At 40.1% G+C, this 18,975-nt stretch overlaps 1 protein-coding gene and 1 pseudogene across 1 annotated transcript; one reads left to right on the plus strand and one right to left on the minus strand.

Moving 5' to 3' along the window:
• Nucleotides 1-1,560: 1,560 nt before the first annotated feature.
• On the plus strand, nucleotides 1,561-4,133 carry LOC103695766 (annotated as a pseudogene).
• An 11,554-nt stretch (nucleotides 4,134-15,687) lies between these two features.
• LOC103695765 (uncharacterized WD repeat-containing protein C18H10.05) lies at nucleotides 15,688-18,002 on the minus strand. Its single transcript, XM_039114761.1, is given in 7 exon segments — nucleotides 15,688-15,745; nucleotides 15,823-15,910; nucleotides 15,912-15,978; nucleotides 16,093-16,183; nucleotides 16,307-16,608; nucleotides 16,611-17,401; nucleotides 17,736-18,002. Coding segments are annotated over 6 exon segments (933 nt in total). The 5' UTR covers nucleotides 16,951-17,401; nucleotides 17,736-18,002; the 3' UTR covers nucleotides 15,688-15,700.
• Between the last annotated feature and the right edge of the window lie 973 nt (nucleotides 18,003-18,975).

Below are 18,975 nucleotides of genomic sequence, written 5' to 3' on the forward strand. Positions count from 1 at the left end.
ATTGGGCACGATTTGGCCCATTAATGGCGTAGTGGAAGATAAGGCCGAATCAGACCGGAACCAGGGAGTTGTCACGTCGATCGGACCTGTTGGAGTGGTTGAACCGCCGGCCGTGGTAGGCCCGGGGTCCATGGATGGTAAGCGCATTTATTACCGAATGAACGGCGGTCAGGGAGAGCCATACGCTTTGATGGTTCAGTGATCCGGAGATCGTCTTGAGCCGTGTTCATTAAATGACTGAGCGCATCGGAGACTTGAGGGGGTCTCATGCATTAATGGCAGGTCGTGCCAAATACCTGCGGGATCTTATGCCTTGACGGCTTGGAGATAGCGGCAGGTTGTAGTGGAGTTGTCAAGTCCCTCAGGGGGTTAGGTAGGGGTGAACATTTGGTCAAGGCAATCGGCTTGGCAGGGGTGCCGAGCGAGCTGGTCGCCCAATGGGGCGCCCTGTGGCGGGGTCGCTTCTAATGCTCTGGTCGGCGCCCTTTAATCGAGCGCCTCTAGCCGAGCGCCTTATTTCGCGCTCTATCCTCTGGTCAGCGCCCTCCAATCGAGCGCTTTTCTGGTCGGCGTCCTCTGGTCGGCTCTTTCTAGCCGAGCATCCCTACTTGGTCGTGTTGGTTGGTCCGAGCGCCTCTTGGCGCTCCGGTATGACTCGGGGTTTCCCCCAACATATTATTTTCTATAATTAATTAAATAAAAAAATTATTTTTTAGGAATATATATATTTAGGTATTAATTTTTTAAAAAAACATATTTTGATGAAAAAGTTTTTTTACGAACCAAACGTGTCCAAAGTTATCCTCTCGATGGTGTGGGCTAGTTATCCCGCGTGATCCCAATCATTTCCATCCAAGGCGCGCGTGCGGCGAACAGCGGGCCCGGCCACGGGGGATCCCATGCTCGCCGCTCGCCCTCTCTGTCCACCATAACCCCAATTGGTGGGCCCGACACTAGAGTTACCGGACCAGCGTTGCACCCGCTTGGGTGTACCAATTACTCTGGTGGACCATCATGATCGGACGGCTGTCCTCATCCCACTCGAACCCCTCTTTTCCTACCACTACAGGGCACGTCCATCCTACCAAATCAATCTCCATGAAGCATTTTAACCAATCAACTCGTGGCACGTGGCAATGCGGTCAGTGGTTTGGGAATTGGGTCCTGAAGATGTAATCCGGGGCCCACGTCATTGACTTTTAGCCGTGGGTTACATCGAGGTAGCACTTTCGGTGGTCATTTAGGACTCCAAATCAATCATCACGCGGACGAGAGGAGCTACGTGATATTCTCGATGTCAGATCGCCGATTTCTAGTCAATCCTTTTCACCTGCTCGCCGGCTATTATTATTAGCTATCTCCCCCTTCCCTTCTTAGGTTTTCCCGTTGGTTGTTTGTCTTGTGCGATAGCGTGGTAACTTTCATTATTATTTAATATGACCCTCTCCTTTTCATCCCTCGTCTTCATTCCATTTCTTTTATATTTATCTTCTCTTGGTGGAAAGATAACGTCAGCTGTTGTTGATCCAAAGCTCTCTGTTTCTACCTTCTAAATATATATTTCCAAGCTACTATCATCTTATATATATATATACACATCCTTTTGTCTTGGGGTGGCGCCGGATAGTATTAAACACTTTAAGCTTCAGAGAAAGAGAAAAGATAAGGAGTGGTGTTTTAAGAGGGGAATGCTGAGAACGGTGAGGTATCTGATGGGCTCGGCCGGACCCAGCGGCTATGGTTCCAAGTCGACGGCGGAGGACGTCACAGAAGCTTGCCCCGACCTCCGCTATATTACTGCCATCATCACCGGTAGAGATTTCGATTCCAGTATTGATATATATTCCGTTCTCTACTATCTTGTCCTCTCGGTTTCTGTATCGAAATCTTGGACTTGGTTTGAAGGGGCGACGTCGGGGATCGGGGCGGAGACGGCGAGGGTGCTGGCGAAACGCGGGGCGAGGTTGGTGCTGCCGGCGAGGAGCCTCAAGGCGGCGGAGGACCCAAGGCTCGCATTGTTGTGGAGTTCCCCGATGCACAGATCATCGTCCTTCCCCTCGACCTCAGCCGTCTTTCCTCCGTTCGATGCTTCGTCTCACGCTTCCTCTCCCTCCAACTCCCACTCAACCTCCTCATGTATCAACACCCACCCTCACCTCCCTCTCTTTCATCATATTACACACAAAAAAGAGAAAAATTATTTAGCTCTCGTTTTATTTTTTGTTTCTTTATTTTTTTTAAGAATAATGCGGGAAAGTTTTCCTACGAGTTTGCCATATCGGAAGATGGGATCGAGATGACCTTTGCCACCAACTATTTAGGTGATAACTATAACTCCTTCATAGAAGCTTAACCTTCTCTTGAATTCATTTCTTTTTTTTTTCTTTTTTGAAAGATTTAATTATATGCTTTATTTAATTTTTTCAGGGCATTTTTGGTTGACGAGGCTGCTGATAGAGAAGATGGTGGAGACGGCGAGGGTGACGGGAATCGAGGGCCGCATCGTGAACGTGTCCTCCACCATCCACAGCTGGTTCTCCTCCGGTGACGGCCTCCGCTATCTCGATCTCGTCACCGGCAAGAAGATGTAACCCTAGTCCCTCCACTACTTCCAAAATAAAACTATTACTCTACCAAACAATATATATGTACATATATATACACATATATATTATAATATATATATATATATTATATATATTATATATATATATATATATTATTATATATATAATTATATATATTATATTTATATGTATATGTATATGTATTGTATGTATGTATGTATTTATGTTTGTATGTATGTATGTATAGTAACTACTAAAATGACGTAAAATCTACAGTCCATACCAATGCAACGAGAGCCTACGCTTTCTCCAAGCTCGCCAACGTTCTCCACACTAAAGAACTCGCCGAACGATTAAAGGTTTGTTTTAATTCCTGCTAATCTCTTTTTTTATGTAACCTTTTTTAACTTTTAGTTTATCTACATATTTTCTTTCATTTATTCCTTCATAAGAAAATGGAGCTAACGTGACGGCGAACGCAGTCCATCCTGGCATCGTCAGAACTGGGCTCACCCGTGATCGCGACGGCTTCATCACCGGTAAACACTGCCACTAGTTTAAAAACAATGCCAACCGCCCGATCAATCAAAAACTAAATATATCATCTTGATGGCATGGCAGATCTGGTGTTCTTCCTCGCTCCAAGCTTCTCAAAACCATTCCCCAGGTTAACTTTGAGCTCGACCCTTCATGTCTTACCTTTTTCTTAATAAAATTGTTTTATAGGAAAATAAAGTAAAATAGAGCTATATATATATATTTCAACGCAGGCGGCGGCGACGACGTGCTACGCGGCGACGCACCCGCGGGTGGCGGGGGTGACGGGGAAGTACTTCGGCAGACTGCAACGAAGCGACGTCGTCGAAGTTGGCATCCAACGGGCAGGAGGCGGCGCATCTGTGGCGCTGGTCGGAAGCCATGGCGGGCGAGAGCCGCCGGGAAGATATATCTCCAGATCGTCCGACACGACATGGGCAGCGATGTGACGCATCGGAGACAAAAGGAACGGAAGGGCTATATAGACGATAGCAGTAGTAGTAGGCCTGGAGAAGCTTCTGAAGGCCTCGTTGGTTGGAGACAGCGAGGGACAGCGCAGATAAATGCTCTGAGGAACAAAAGCTTTTTGGTACCAAAATTCTGCAGGCTTTTGCCCGAGATTTGGAGCATGTCGGTTTCCGTACGTGTAGTAGGCCTAACACGTAACTCCGCTGTCTCTCTCTCCTCTCTCTCTCTCTCTCTCCTCTCTCTCTCTCGTCAGGATAAACATAACAATTTACTATCACCATGTTAAAGGGTTGCATGAGCTTATATAAGTCGAGGGCAAATATATACGGTGTTTGGAAGTTGGAAGCGATATTAGTTGTGTGAAGGTGTTCTTTGTAAATTGAATACATGATGGTGTACTTCCATGTTGGGTGGCTTTGTTTTTTCTCTTTTGTTCTTACTATTTTAGGTCAGGAAGAGGCACGCTGTGGGGACCGGATCTAGGTTGGGATCTAGCTAGGTCTACACCGTCTACTTTGTCTGATTTATTTTATTTATTGATGTAAGGGGAAGATTTCTTGATTTGATGTGGAGAGACATAAAAAATTAAGACTTGGTCTTGCTTCATCTGGCCGCGGAGAGTAAGTGTATCTGTCCTGTATCAAGCAAACGTGTTGGGGATAGAGAAGGGAGGCAACTTAGAAATAGAAAAGATTAGAGTAATGCAGCTGGAGACCCACTCAGGCCTAGCTCTTTAGCTAATTTAATTCACTAAGAGGATATGTATGTATGTTATGTTGATAACTTTGAGATGCAGATAAATTTTGTATGATTGTCGTGATTGGTGATCACCCAAGAATGGTTGGAAGTATGAACTTTCTTGAAAAGAAGTAATTAGAGAAGAGATTATAGTACGGTATTTGTTTGGTTATAAAAAAGGCAGTAGTTTGGGATCTAATGTGGTGTATTTATAAGCTATCAATAGTCATGCCCAAAGACGCACATCCTTCACATCATATTTCTCTATCGATAGCTATTTATGAAGAGGTGCGTCTCTCTATCATCATGTCTCTTTACTAATAGCCATTATAATAGGTGTCTATTAGTTTAAATCAATAGCAACCAATCAATTCCTTTATTAATATTGCCTTTCTTACAACTATTCTCGTGTTTCTTCGTGACATCTCTTTATTTCAGAAGTCCCACAAATGAGTTTTCCCATCTCCTATGCCCGTTTTTACACATGTTTGGATGCAATCATCTAGATTGCATATTAATTTTGTATGATCTTGCATTGTATGCTAAATGACACATAATTAGTATATTTTTTCGTATTATACATAAAAGATAAAGATATATTTTTTGGAGTGGCTTGAATGAGATCATGAATGTTAAGATATCAAGGAACAATGAATCATATTCGGCTTATTGATATCCTGGTAGTTTCTTAGCGGTCATGGTTGATCAACTATTTTATGTAATCCATGATTTGATAATTACTTATAGTTAATAAATTTGTTCAATAAATGCTCTTGGTGTTAGCTATTTAATTTGATGCTATATTTCCTATGTAGAGGTGTGGTTTTCATCACCTGGATTACAGGCATCAAGAACCACGCCAACCACAACTTGGCTAGAGAGGTGGACTTCAAGGCTCACTTTACCAAGTATTTGGAATACATTGCAATGTCATTGCTCTCTTGTATGATTAATTATTTTGTCATGCATGGAGAAGTATAGGTTAGTTAATAAATCTGGAATATATTTTTCTTCTGAGAGAGGAAGGAATGCATTATATATTTTGGTTTGTACATTAACTTCAATATTTAAATTCCTGTTATATCTGTATAATGTCGTTTCCTAATTTTGGTATCTTGGTAAGCAGTTTTTATTTTCAAATTTGAAATTGTAGCTTTGGACATAAGTACTTGGGAAGGGACAAGTTTAATATGTTGAATTTATAGAGAAAATACAAAGAAACAAATAAATAATTTTCCTCTAATTTAAATAATATTTAACTGATAAATGTAAACTTATAAAGTAACTATATATATATATATATATATATATATATTATATATTATATATTATATATATATATATATATATATATATATATATATTAGCAACTGGTTGAAGCTATAGGTTACTAATTAAGATTATTATGCAAAAATCATGAATTGTATCAAAAGAGGCTAGAATAGAAGAGGCAACAGGAAAGAATGTTGGTCCAATTACTGAGGCATGTAATCATTACACTAAGAACAAAATTACCCCTTTTATGCAAGATGTACCAAGAGCTTATTTCAATGCACTCATGATCACACAGAAGAATGGCCAGGTAACTCCTTAATGGCTTAGAGCTTCATAATTCAACTCCAATGACTATGCTAAGACAAGACATAAAGGCTTAACTAAAGCCTGGTCTCTTTTGCTTGGTCCATCATAATAGAGCACCACTTGATGACTAGTTTAGTTGCAAACATGTTTTCAAGAGCAGTGCACTGAATCCATTAAATGCTCGGAGTAATGTTCAAATAGAGAATAGAAGAAGGTAAAAAAGGGAAATTATGCTATCATAATATAGCACCTAAGATGATTAGTTTAGTCCCAACAAGTTTTCAAAAAAAAAAAAATAGTGCAGTGAATCCATCAATTGCTGAGTAAAGTTAAATTGGAAAGAACAAAGGGTAAGCCCCACGCACGAGTGGTATTCAGCTCAAGAGCCCGACAATGCCTCCTGGTGGGAGGGAATTTTATTGATAGCACAACCACTTTTTCTTTGTTTTCACTATTCTTTCTGGATATATATTCTTTTCTGATATTCCATGGGGGACAAAAGAAGTGAGATCTATGATTAAGGCTAGCTTTAAGGTTTAAACATTTGAATACAAATTCCATGAGCGGGCAAATGGCAAAAACATATAGAACATTGCTGAAAAGAATTAGAAAAATTACAAACATTTAGTATCATATTTGCAAAGTCAAGTTTAGGAGAGTTTAGATACTTTGTGGTCCATGTTTTGCACCGCAAGAGGAATGTGCATGGTTGGATGGCCATCATGCTGCCCATCTCAGAAATGGACGGCTATTCATCAAATTACCATGCCCATCCAACCATACATGGTCCTCTGCAATGCAAAGCCGGCACTACAAAGGATATCAACTTTGTTTTCAATGGTAATTATGCTCCAGACTATAAGAGTCGTAAGCACAAAATGCTACACATTCTTCATACACCACTATTTTGTAAAATAATTACAATTTCAAGGCTAGAGGATATAGTTAAGATCTGAAAACCAAATGAAACAAGAAAGAAAAATTTGTTGTATGCCTTCTTTAGAAAAGTTTTACACCTCCATGCATGGAGCTACCTGGTATGTTTTACTCAGATCTCTCTCTTGGGACTTCTTGAACTAGATGGTGTGGCTTATATATTAGTTAGGCTAGAGAGGATAAGAAGATAGAATGAGGGTTGATTATTGTGAAGAGATGTCTCTCCTGCCCGTTATAGGCACAGTATTGTTCCATTACTTATTATAGGTGTCAATCAGTGGAAGATCTTAAAAAACAAAGAAAAAAAGACAGTAAATGCTCAAAACATGAAAAATACTGAAGAATAATTTGACCAATAAAATCAAATAATTCAAAAATCATTAATAGATTGTACTTACAATTTGAAATTCAAAACCAATCCAAAGTTTAAAACAAACTATGAAGAATTGATAAATTATGGACTAAGCTATCATCGCTCGTGGTTAAGGAAGATTAGGAAGATTTGCTTCGAACAATGGCACAAAATTTCAATGACCATCACAAAAAATGAACAGTTAGGATTCCCATACAAGGAGCAAGGAGTTAAGACAACATATATGCTTTAAGAGTACAGAGTGATATAATAATGAGATAATTAAGCCCTAAGAGACATGTCCTTTGACATTCTTCTCTTGTGGATTAATTTGTCAAACAATAGATATTCAGGCAATGGGATAATATATCAATGGGTACATCATTAAAGACTAAGGTGATTTAGTCTTGAGGACTCATACAATGAAAAAACACTCTTAGGTAATATGATGATTCCCTCAGGTTTAGGATACCTGTCATAGGCTATGAAAGAAGCGAATCATATTTAGCATATTGCAAACTTTCATAGTTCTCATGCCAAAAACCACTATGTATTTTGCTGCTTGAAGCCAATATTAAGTATTTCTACATTGTGAAACTACAAGAACAGTACCTTGGTCCTTGTTTTTTGGTCAAGGCTATACTTCTAAGGCTCAAAACTGATAAATTTGTCATACTGAGAGCTCATATGTATAGACACTCATTCTCAAGTCTGGTCAGCATTCCTCCATGGCCTAAACCTCCATCGGTCTCTATATTTAACAAACTAGTTTTTTTTTTTTGCCAACAGTATATTAACTTACTACAATAGAACAAGAGATATAAATTTTTTGATGCTTTATAACTTCAGCACAGACTTTGTAATGTTGCTACTTGTTTCTACATGGTTTAAGGACATTATTCCAAGATTAGAAGAATCAAGTCAAACTACAACCATCTCTTCTAAAGTCCCTTTTTACTCTTTAACAGCTAAATTTAATTTCTTTCTCATGTAGTTTACCTTTTTAATGCAAAATGAAGACGATTTTAAAATGATGCAGCAGTTGGAGTCAATCTTACTCTCTTAGTGCTCAAATGTGATAAAATTCTCTAGCCCCGCTACCTTCCTTTAAACATCGAGGTTTCAAGAAACATCTCTCACTGATTGCTTCCTTCCTTCTGCATTAGCTTATAATGCAGTCAAAACATTAAACATGGACTGCATTGACCTGCTATGCTACTTATGCATCCATGATTCTCTTAGCTTGTAGTTGTAACTTGGTCAGATATAGGGCTCAGGTGCTCACTAGATTATTTACTCATCAATCGCGTATCATGTCCGAATCAAATGATCCAGCAATTGTTAGGCTTGCCACTCATTTGATCTATAGGAGTTTTTATTTGATTATGGGATCATTCTCTCTCTCATCTCTACTGCAAAAAGATCTTAGAGGTTTCCACTATATGCCAATATCAAATATTTTCAGAGGTAGTTGATCTGCGATGACAGAAACAGATACATTCTAATGCTCAAACTATGAAGCCATATTTGGCTAATTTACCTAAATTGGAAGAGGACGTCAGAGGTATGTAAGATACTCAATTTCCATATAATTGTGATCAGCATGCAACAAGTAAAAATGAGGTGGACCATGGACGATGGAACATTAAAATTCCAAAAGATATGGACTTGATGCGAACTCTGAAAGAATGTGAGATTCGGGCTTCTTTTACAGGGGCCAACTGAATTCACATCAGGGTTGTTTTCAGTGCAACAAAGCAGATACAAATATTCACAAACAAGCCTTATTAACTGATGAGTATACTTCTTGTAGATAAAATTTTCATAGAATATTTCAAATTTTAAATTTTTTGATTGACAGATTTTTTTGGTCAAGACTAATACTGTGGAAGACAACTGATGGTGATTCATGCGAAGCTCTTTAATTTACTCTAAATCACAAACATTCCATAGTTTGACTGGAAAAGGTTGCAGTTCTCAACTTGATGGCGGACTTCAGAGTTGGATCAAATTACATCAGGATAAAACATTATGGTGTCAATGCTAGACCTGATGAAGACAAGTTTGTTTAACCATGCCCTGGCTTCCAAAGAGGTCTTGTAATGATTGTCGCCCGGCTTGGTCGAACTGTGAGATGGAAGTAGCCCACTGCTGAAACCATAGAGTGAATGTATGACCAAGATTAATTTCAAGGTTATGCTTACAGGAGTTGGGCAAAAACAATTAGCTGGCAAGTAAGGCAGCAGACTAGATAAGGCCAACAGCACCAAAAAGTTCTAGGACCGATCATCTACTTTTCAAGCTCGGAGAATCTCCAGGAAATCAATACTTAGCCTTCTTATTTTAAGCCCTTTTAAGGGTTATACTAGGCTCATCCTAATTTGCGCCAAAGGAATCAAATCCAGGAAGAGATCACATCAGCCTTCTAGAATTATCTTAAGACTAACGTAATGAAGAAAAGAATCTGAATAGCAGCACGCTGGAACAAACAACAAAGAGCTGAAGCATCAAAGACAAGCCCTCGTCGCAGTGGCACATGAATCATTGAGAGGGCATATGGTGAAACCCCGCTTCTTGAACTAATAATCACACCTGCGGCTCCCCTCTCCCTATCCCACAAGATATGCCATCCCGCAGATGAACCTCCTCTTTGGGTGATATTCATAAATATCTGAGAAATTAAATAAAAGTCTGTATTATCTTAATCGAAATTGTATATCCAACGATGTAATCGCCTCTTCTGGCACAAGCAGCTGATTCACCACGTAATGCTGTTTGTCAACATGAGGACAGTGTTTTCTCAAAGTCATTTGGGGCCATAGTAGAAAAATGCTGCTTCCAGTTCTGCCTCCGACGCGCGAATCTAAAATTTAATTCACCCTTGGGCTGCCATCATACTTGGTCTGTCAAAATCCTCCAGGACCACTCTTGCTGGTTTCAGATTTTTGGGACCACAAATGGATATGGTTCTGGTCACAACCAACTTGGGAGGAGGACCAGCACATGAGTTCTGTATGCCATGTGATTAGAAGCTGAACCAGCATCGATCTTAGGATTCCAAACACTGTAATTATCACAGAAATTGTCCACATGGACCGGTATCCATAGTTCTGGAATGATCTGATCTGCCATCCCATCCAGCAGTTACAATCACTGACCCAGGCATGAGAATTGTTTTGGCAGAGTCTTCAGGAACTTGCATTGGGATTTCGGCAATGCAGGAGAGGTATCGAGCTCGAGGGAAGCTTCTCTTCTGGCCAAGTTGCGAACCCTTGGGCAGGACTCTGAGAAGAACTCATGACGAAGAGTAAAACTCCAGTAATATAGGGAGTTGTCACCTATCGATCCTGGCTGACTTGTTGTTGGGAACTTGTTGCAGTGGAGAAACCCAGAAAGGTCCGAACTCGACTTCTTGATTCCATGCCTTGCAAGGTAGTGCAATTGATGCATTGTTGGAGAAGAAACGCTCATGAGACCGGGTGCTCTTCACTTGGTTTGATCGGTGCATCCTTGCTACTGTAATCCAGATGTGAATAAGAATCCTCGCTGGCAGAATAATGTGCCTCCCATCAGAAGTGAATGAGGCAGTTATCTGATTTCCAGCTTCAAAGACCTAGAATAGGGAGTAACATGAAATGTAAAACTGGAGATTGACAAGCACTTGGCCCGTATTTGAGGAATGGAATTACTAGATCAAAGGTTTTATACCCTTGAACTTGCAAACAATGTAACACCATGAAGAATTCGAACTTGTGAATCGCAGAAGTGACCATTAGTTTCTGACTATAGATGGGAAAACTGAGGAAGATTTTACCAAATAATCTGATGCATGGAGAAATATTATCAAAAAGGACAAGCTGAATGGAAAAACTAGTATTCCTGTCAAAGATGGTGTATTGATTATAACTACTGAAACCAGTCCTCTTGTAAGGTGACTTCTTTTTACCCTGCAGGGAGATGTGACCTTGTAGTTGTAGCTGATTATCTGAAGCATGCCAAATAAAATCCAAAAGCATTTTACCATGCACAAGATAACAGAACAGTTCCTGTGCACTCACGCATTTGTGTGTGTGTGTGTGTGTGCGCATGCAAAATCCCTAATAATTTAATATTTCAGACTACTAGAGATACCTTGTAATTACTAAGCCAGTAATTTTTTCCACCGTGCATGACTTTCTATCAATTAACTTATATGATTTTTAGCTGGTCAACTGCACACCCCCCACAAAAAAAAAGGGCAGAAAAGGGGAGAAACTACTTAGTTGCATGAGATGATAAACAAAAATGGAATTCAGAGAAATGAAGGACACACCCAAAAACATATACATGCAGCATCTGTATATCATTCGTATATGTACTATACTTGGATCACATGTGATGGTCTATAAATGGATTTAATAATATAAGTAATGCACATTATATACAGGAATTCAACATAAATAAGTTGCTTGACATTTGCAGCCATGATTAATTATTAATAAAACTCAGTAGCATAAAAAATCATTTTTGTCTTATTCGGTGAATGACTGATCGTGGTGTATTCTCAAGTCAACTTGTATCATAACAAATCCTTCATATAGCATGTCCACATTCATCTTATCAAGAGTACACAAATTTGCACCATTAAATAGGAACCATGTATCTTATATCTTTTAGTAGGGAAGATGCTCCTTAAGGATTCCCCTCAAGAAATGCAAATTTGCATTACGAAGCGAGTGTAACTGGGGATCTGCAAATGGTTCACATGATGTCGCAAGAGCTCCCTTCCAACCCTCATGTAATGGAACGCAAAGCAGGCAAAAGTTGAATCACTTGCGAACTCGTGACCCTCGTATGCACTAAGATATCTCAAACAAAAACGATTGCTAATTATTATAAAGGAATAATTTCTAGAAGACTTTTGTGCATTACTAATCTGAAATATCTACCTAGGTGCCCACTCCTGCACCCATTTTCTTGGTGTTTCTTGTTCTAAATTTGTTGAAAGATCTGCTTCCCACACCTACCCTGTTTCATGTAACTAAGTTTTTGTTTTAAAGAACAGAATCAAGTGGAAAACAAGATGTGCGACAAAATAGATTAAACCATGGTTAGCGGAACCGTCCCAAACCGGGCGGTTCGGAGCTTACCGAGCCATACCAGCAGCAGACCGGGACGATTCCGGCAACCGCGAAAGCCGTCGGGACGAGCGAAGGAGAAGAAAGAGAGTAAAGAGAGAGAGCGAACGGGGGAGGGAGGGAGAGGAGAGAAGCGAACAGAGGAAGGGGAGGGCCACGAGGCCGGCGAGCCGTGCGAGGAGGGGCTCTACCTCCGGATCCCCTATTTCGTTCATATGGATGTTTAAGTGAATCATAATCGCTTGCCGACTTCACTTAAAATCGCGAATTAAAAAGGGCCCCTCCAGGATCCCTGTTTCGAACGAAATAGGGAGCCGGAGCAGAGCCCCTCCTCCGCCTCCTCCGCACGGCTTGCCGGCCCCCACTAGCCCTCCGCCACCTTCTCCTCCCTCCCTCTCTTCTCCTTCTCTCTTTTCCTCTCTCCCGCCTCCTCTACTGTGTCGGTACGGGCCCGACATGGAACGGTACGAAGGTGTACCGAGCAGTGCTGCCGAGCAACCAGTCCGGACCCGGTTTCAGCACAACATGCCTTGGATTAAACAATGTTACAAATGAGAGCAAGGCTAGTGTAAGGAGTAATTTAAAGGCAATCAAAGTGATAAAAAACTCAGTAGCATAAAAATCATTTTTGTCTTATTCGGTGAATGACTGATTCGTGGTATTCTCAGTCAACTTGTATCATAACAAATCCTTCATATAGCATGTCCACATTCATCTTATCAAGAGTACACAATTTGCACATTAAATAGGAACCATGATCTTTATCTTTTAGTAGGAAGATGCTCCTTAAGGTTCCCCTCAAGAAATGCAATTTGCATTTACCGAAGTAGTGTAACTGGGGTCTGCAAATGGTCACATGATGTCGCAAGAGCTCCTTCCACCCTCATGTAATGGACGCAAAGCAGGCCAAAAGTTGAATCACTTGCGAACTCGTGACCCTCGTATGCCTAAGATATCTCAAACAAAAAACGATTGCTATTATTATAAGAATAATTTCTAGAAGACTTTTGTGCATTACTAATCTGAAATATCTACCTAGGTGCCCACTCCTGCACCCTTTCCTTGGTGTTTCTTGTTCTAATTTGTTGAATGATCTGCTTCCCACACCTACCCTGTTTCATGTAACTAAGTTTTTGTTTTTAAAGACAGAATCAAGTGGAAAAAGATGTGCGACAAAATAGATTAAACCATGGTTAGCGGAACCGTCCCAAACCGGGCGGTTCGGGGCTTACCGAGCCATACCAGCAGCAGACCGGGACGATTCCGGCAACCGAAACGAAAAGCCGTCGAGGACAGAGAGAAGAGAAGGAAAGAGAGTAAAAGAGAGAGAGCAAACGGGGAGGGAGGGAGAGGGAGAGAAAGCAAAACAGAGGAAGTGGAGGGCCGCGAAGGCGGCGAGCCGTGCAGAGGAGGGGCTCTACCTCCGGATCCCCTATTTCGTTCATATGGATGTTTAAGTGAAGTCAATAAATCGCTTGCCGACTTCACTTAAAAATCGCGAAATTAAAAAGGGCCCCTCCAGGATCCCTGTTTCGAACGAAATAGGGGAGCCGGAGGCAGAGCCCCCTCCTCCGCCTCCTCCGCACGGCTTGCCAGCCCCCACTAGCCCTCCACCACCCTCCTTCTCTCTCCCTCCCTCTCTTCTCCTTCTCTCTTTTCCTCTCCCCGCCTCCTCTACTGTGTCGGTACGGGCCCGACATGGAACGGTACGAAGGTGTACCGAGCAGTGCTGCCGAGCAACCAGTCCGGACCCGGTTTCAGCACAACCATGCCTTGGATTAAAACAATGTTACGAATGAGAAGCAAAGGCTAGTGTAAGGAGTAATTTAAAAAGCAATCAAAGTGATAAAAAAACTGTTCAAATTATCACTTCAAAGAACAAGCAACAGATGTTTTAAAAGCAATTCACATGAGATAGGTCTACAAAGGGTGGGACAGGTCTAAAAGAGTTATAGTCAGAAAGGATTTCCTAGAAGCTTGCTTGATAAGTGATCATGACCTTAATATGATATGTAAAGTCCAGAAGTCAAAACTCCCAACTTTCAATTACTAAGATCAGGGAACCGATATATAGGCATAAACTGGAACTATTCTGGGGAGAAGTTTGGGGTGGGGGATGCTAAAAGACCCTTGCAACAATTTGTCCACCTTCGCAAACATGTGTGCATTGAGAATTCTGTAATCTCTCTCTCTCATACACACATAGACAAACACAAACATGGACACATGCACGCACAAAATAGATACATACTGTGATGCAAGGAATGCAGGGATTTTAAACATCTTTATCTTTTATTCCCCTACTTTTTCCCAAAAGCACCATGAGCCCAGCCCATAGCCATCAAGTACCATACCTATTACATTCACACATAACCATAACTATCTAGTGTTGTCCAACTACTTAGGGATGGAATTATGGAATTTTATGCACCAATATTCCTATTTTTAGAGCCACCTATAATGTCATTTCAAGCTTTTACATACCTTTTCTCACAACTTTTATCCAATTTGATTTGTCGAACTTCATATACTTGTACAACAACTAAACAAGAGTTATAGCCCATATGTTGACAATGATGACCTATTAACTACTAAACTTTGAGTTGAAAGGTTTGATACCAAATTAGTTACAATAATTTAGTTTGCAGAAACAAAAGACAGAAGGAATCTACCAAAAAGTGGGAGCAAACGAACAAGGTAACCACAACTCACCACAGAATACCTCGATGCCACCAAATTGTTTTGTATATTCATATGCCATTGTTACATATAGAATGATCGGTACTATTCTGAAAAGATCGAAGGAATGACTCTGTGACTTTAGAAATGGAGATATGGTAGAACACCAACAACCATATCCAACAATCATCTTAATAAAATCTGGAACCTAAAAAATCCAATAATAATTTCTTCATTAAACATTTCTAAAATCCATTTCTTCTCTTACTAGGACCATGCAGTTTATAAAGATTGCAAAAGGTCATCGAAATAAATTGCTTACCAGTACGAATACCAAAAGCTTCAAATGCTAGGACATAAGATATTGATAACTATATGGAATTTAGGACACCAAGCTCTCTTCATTAATAGTCTTAGGGACTTAATTCTATGAAGAAGCAAAATAATTGGAGAAAACAGTAACTGACGACAACTTAATCACATACAGATATTGGAAATTTCAGTGGTTAGCAGGAATCTTCTTATAATGTATGCACTTATGATGGCAGAAAAGTTATTTGATCAAGCAACTATTACGTATAACAATTATACCTAAACAATTTGTCAATATAATGAAATTGGATTTATGATTTTTGTTTATCCAGTTATAAATAGATGAGCATAGACACATTGATATTTCATTCAAATGAAGAACATAGAAAGAAATTATGTATACCCTGTTATCGTCAAAAAAGCGGCAATCGCCTGACATGGGAGCCAACTATTCCATCCTACAAGAACGAAGCAAAAACCATCAATATGTATTATGGTCATTTAAATAAGATCACAAAATTCAAATTGACGCGACCTTTCCATCCGGATGGTAACATACTGCAGTGACTATATCTCTGATATCTGTCCAGTCCCAACCCGACATCCTGGAATCTCCCAGATCGTACTTTCCCATCTACAGACCCACTGATGAAATATTTCTCATTGACAGGATTGAATTGAACGCAAGTTACTGCATGATGCGATCAGGGAAAACATAGTAAGTTATAAGAACAGCAGTACTAGGAGGGAATCCAGCGAACATGCACAAAGAGAGACTAAAAAACCATAGAAGATAAGTATGTACCATAATCATTATGAGAAAAAACTTTGAGACAGCTGTCACATCCCACTAGCCACAGACGGACAGTTTTGTCCACAGATGATGAAAGTAGATACTGCATAAGCATATTTTCGCATTCAGAAGACCGTTGGCAGGTTTATCGCTATAAACAATTAAATAAAATTAAGTTTTATAAACATTTACACAAGCATAATCCTTTATACATACAAAAGCTTACCTTACTCTTTGACCATGAAATATCCAACACATCTCCTTCATGCCCATGGAATATATGCAGTGGCTTCTCTGATATTTGAAAGACATCTGGAGGTAACACTACACAAGCTGAATCTGATGTTCTTATACTCCTTAGCTTTCCCTTTTTCTCCTCATCATTGGCATGTAAGGGAGTTAGCTCAGATTTATGGTTAACTGAAAAGTATACGCAGGAGCGATCATCTTTGGGGATGTCATTTTCAGTTGTTCGTTCACTCTCCATCACGCACCACACACGCACCACTGCATCTTCACCTCCACTGGTAAATACTGTCCATCAGGGCTAAACTTCATGGTCAAGATTGCACCGTCATGGGCTTTAATATCTTGCCACATATAAACTGCAGAGAATTCCTTGGATTGCTTCTTATATGGTCGGACCCTGACCCTTTGAGTACCAGCACTTCCACTTTGGTCAGAATCAAAAAGATTTAAAACTATACTCCTCCCAATGTCTATCTGCAATGCAGGCCAAGGCTCCCAATCTCCACAACCATCCAATCCTCCTCCTCCTTGCTGCCTTCTCAGAATTGTTTGATCTGTTTTCATCTCTCTGCATAACTTGCTGGGGGAAAGATGATGGACCAGGCCTTCTCTCAATCTCATTAATTGCTTTTATCATGTCTGAACCAACTTCAGAATGCTTCTTACATTATTATACCTCCCCGAGGCATCCACTCCAAGCATTGTGTTGTCATCTGAACCAGCAATTCTGTAATCAAAATTCTGTAATCTACCAATGTCTGGTGTAATTTCGCCATCCGCTGCAACTTCACCATCCAGACTAAGACAATCTTCATCAGCACGGCAAAGCAGATCCAAACCCATCCATCTCAAGAACTTTGCCCGACGCTCTTGCACGCAGCTCAAATCCCCAATCAAAAACTGGTACACAGAGTCACTGATACTGATGAAATTCTCATCGGAACAAGAATCTCGGCATGAATCATACAACGTCGAAACATCTTCTCTTGAATCAAAGAACTCATCCTTCTCCTCCTCCTCTTCTCCTCCAGCAAAACATCCTTCTACCCTCATCATTTCACTCCAAAACAATCTACACAGAGAAAAAACTATCTCAAAGTCTATACTTCTTGCCCTTTAAGGTACAAACACCACCCCAAATTCTCTCCAGAACACAAGTAAAACATAATACAAACAAAAAGGCAGATCAATTACAGTCCTTGAATAATTAAAAGATTCTAGTTAAAGCTATATTACCAAAACAAAAAAGTCCAACGGCAAAAAAAAAATCTAGACCTGGTGCACTGGGCTTAAAAGAGAAATCAAGCAACCAGAATCAAACAAATGGAAACATGAAAAAAGATGGGAAAAGCCAATCTTGCACCGAAAAAATAAAATAAAATAAGGAAAAAAAGGCCATCTTTTACCTGGGATTCCATCAAAGGGGAGGAAACCGCCTCCAAAATGGACAAAAAAAAAATAATTCACCACAGCGATCTCGAAACCCTTCTCCTATTTGTGTGGAGATAAAGTCAGTAAGCATGCCCTCTCATAAACTTGCGGTTTTGCGGTTTCAAAAGGGGAGAGAACACAAACAAAAAAAAAAAAAAACCTTCCCGAAACCCCTCAGCTCTTGCGGTTTTGCGTTTCCGTAATCTTTGTGTGGAGATAAAGTCAATGAGCATGCCCCAACTTGGGATTGGGATGTTGAGACATGAGAGTGGAACATTAACCACAGTAAATCCAAGTCTTGTTTTTTTAATTAGTTTACAATGGGGTAAGGTCAATCTGATTATGCGTATCAATCTAACGTCACATCTTCTGGGTTCAGCATCAAGGTAATAGATATGCTACCCTTGTTGATCTTTTCAACTTTCAAAAGGTGGGGTAGCGGTGGGCCTAATTTACCTTGGATTTTATGTTTGCAAGGGGTTACCTTATCAAGCCTGATGTCATCCTATAGGCTCCTATGGACTCATTGAGTTCGTAGATAGAAAGAAGAAGAAAGAAATTAGGGTCAATAAGGATACGAAAAAGTTCAATAATCCACTGATTGAAAATTGTAATTTTTTTTTCAAAAATATTATTAAGCTTCTAAATAGAATATGATAAGATTTTTTTTTATTAAAAGTATAGTATATATTTTATATTTTTTTTTAAAAAAGTAGATGCTCATCGAAATATAAAACAAACAAATTGGTGGTAAATAGAGAATGACATTACAAGAGAGAGAAAAAAAGACAAAGGCATTAGTTGCTTTTAGCCGGGCCCTTAAATCCAGGTGCTACATTACAGAGAAGCATAGAGATCTGTAGGGTAACATACAGGAGCAAAATAATAAATATGTAAAGGGACATGACTTATGGCACTTAAATGAGTCCAAAAATGTTGAACAAGTGGCTTTAAGATTGTGCACAAGTCCTACATTGAGACCTTTTGAGTCAATAGTACAACCCCTTCCAAGGCATGACAAACGCCTCGAACTTAAGCGAATATTAAAAGCAGTACCAGCTATGGTATTAGGCATGGCTGGATGGAAGCTAGCATGAAATGTTAAAATTTTTATAGACTTGAGGCATGTGTGGTACCTGCCCCTATTGACTGTGGCCATGGACTAGTATGCAACACTGTAAATTTTCTTGAGGGAGAGGAAGGCACGTTCCAAGT

The sequence above is a fragment of the Phoenix dactylifera genome, chromosome 17 (genome assembly GCF_009389715.1).
Source record: "Phoenix dactylifera cultivar Barhee BC4 chromosome 17, palm_55x_up_171113_PBpolish2nd_filt_p, whole genome shotgun sequence".
In the NCBI taxonomy this organism is placed as follows: domain Eukaryota; kingdom Viridiplantae; phylum Streptophyta; class Magnoliopsida; order Arecales; family Arecaceae; genus Phoenix; species Phoenix dactylifera.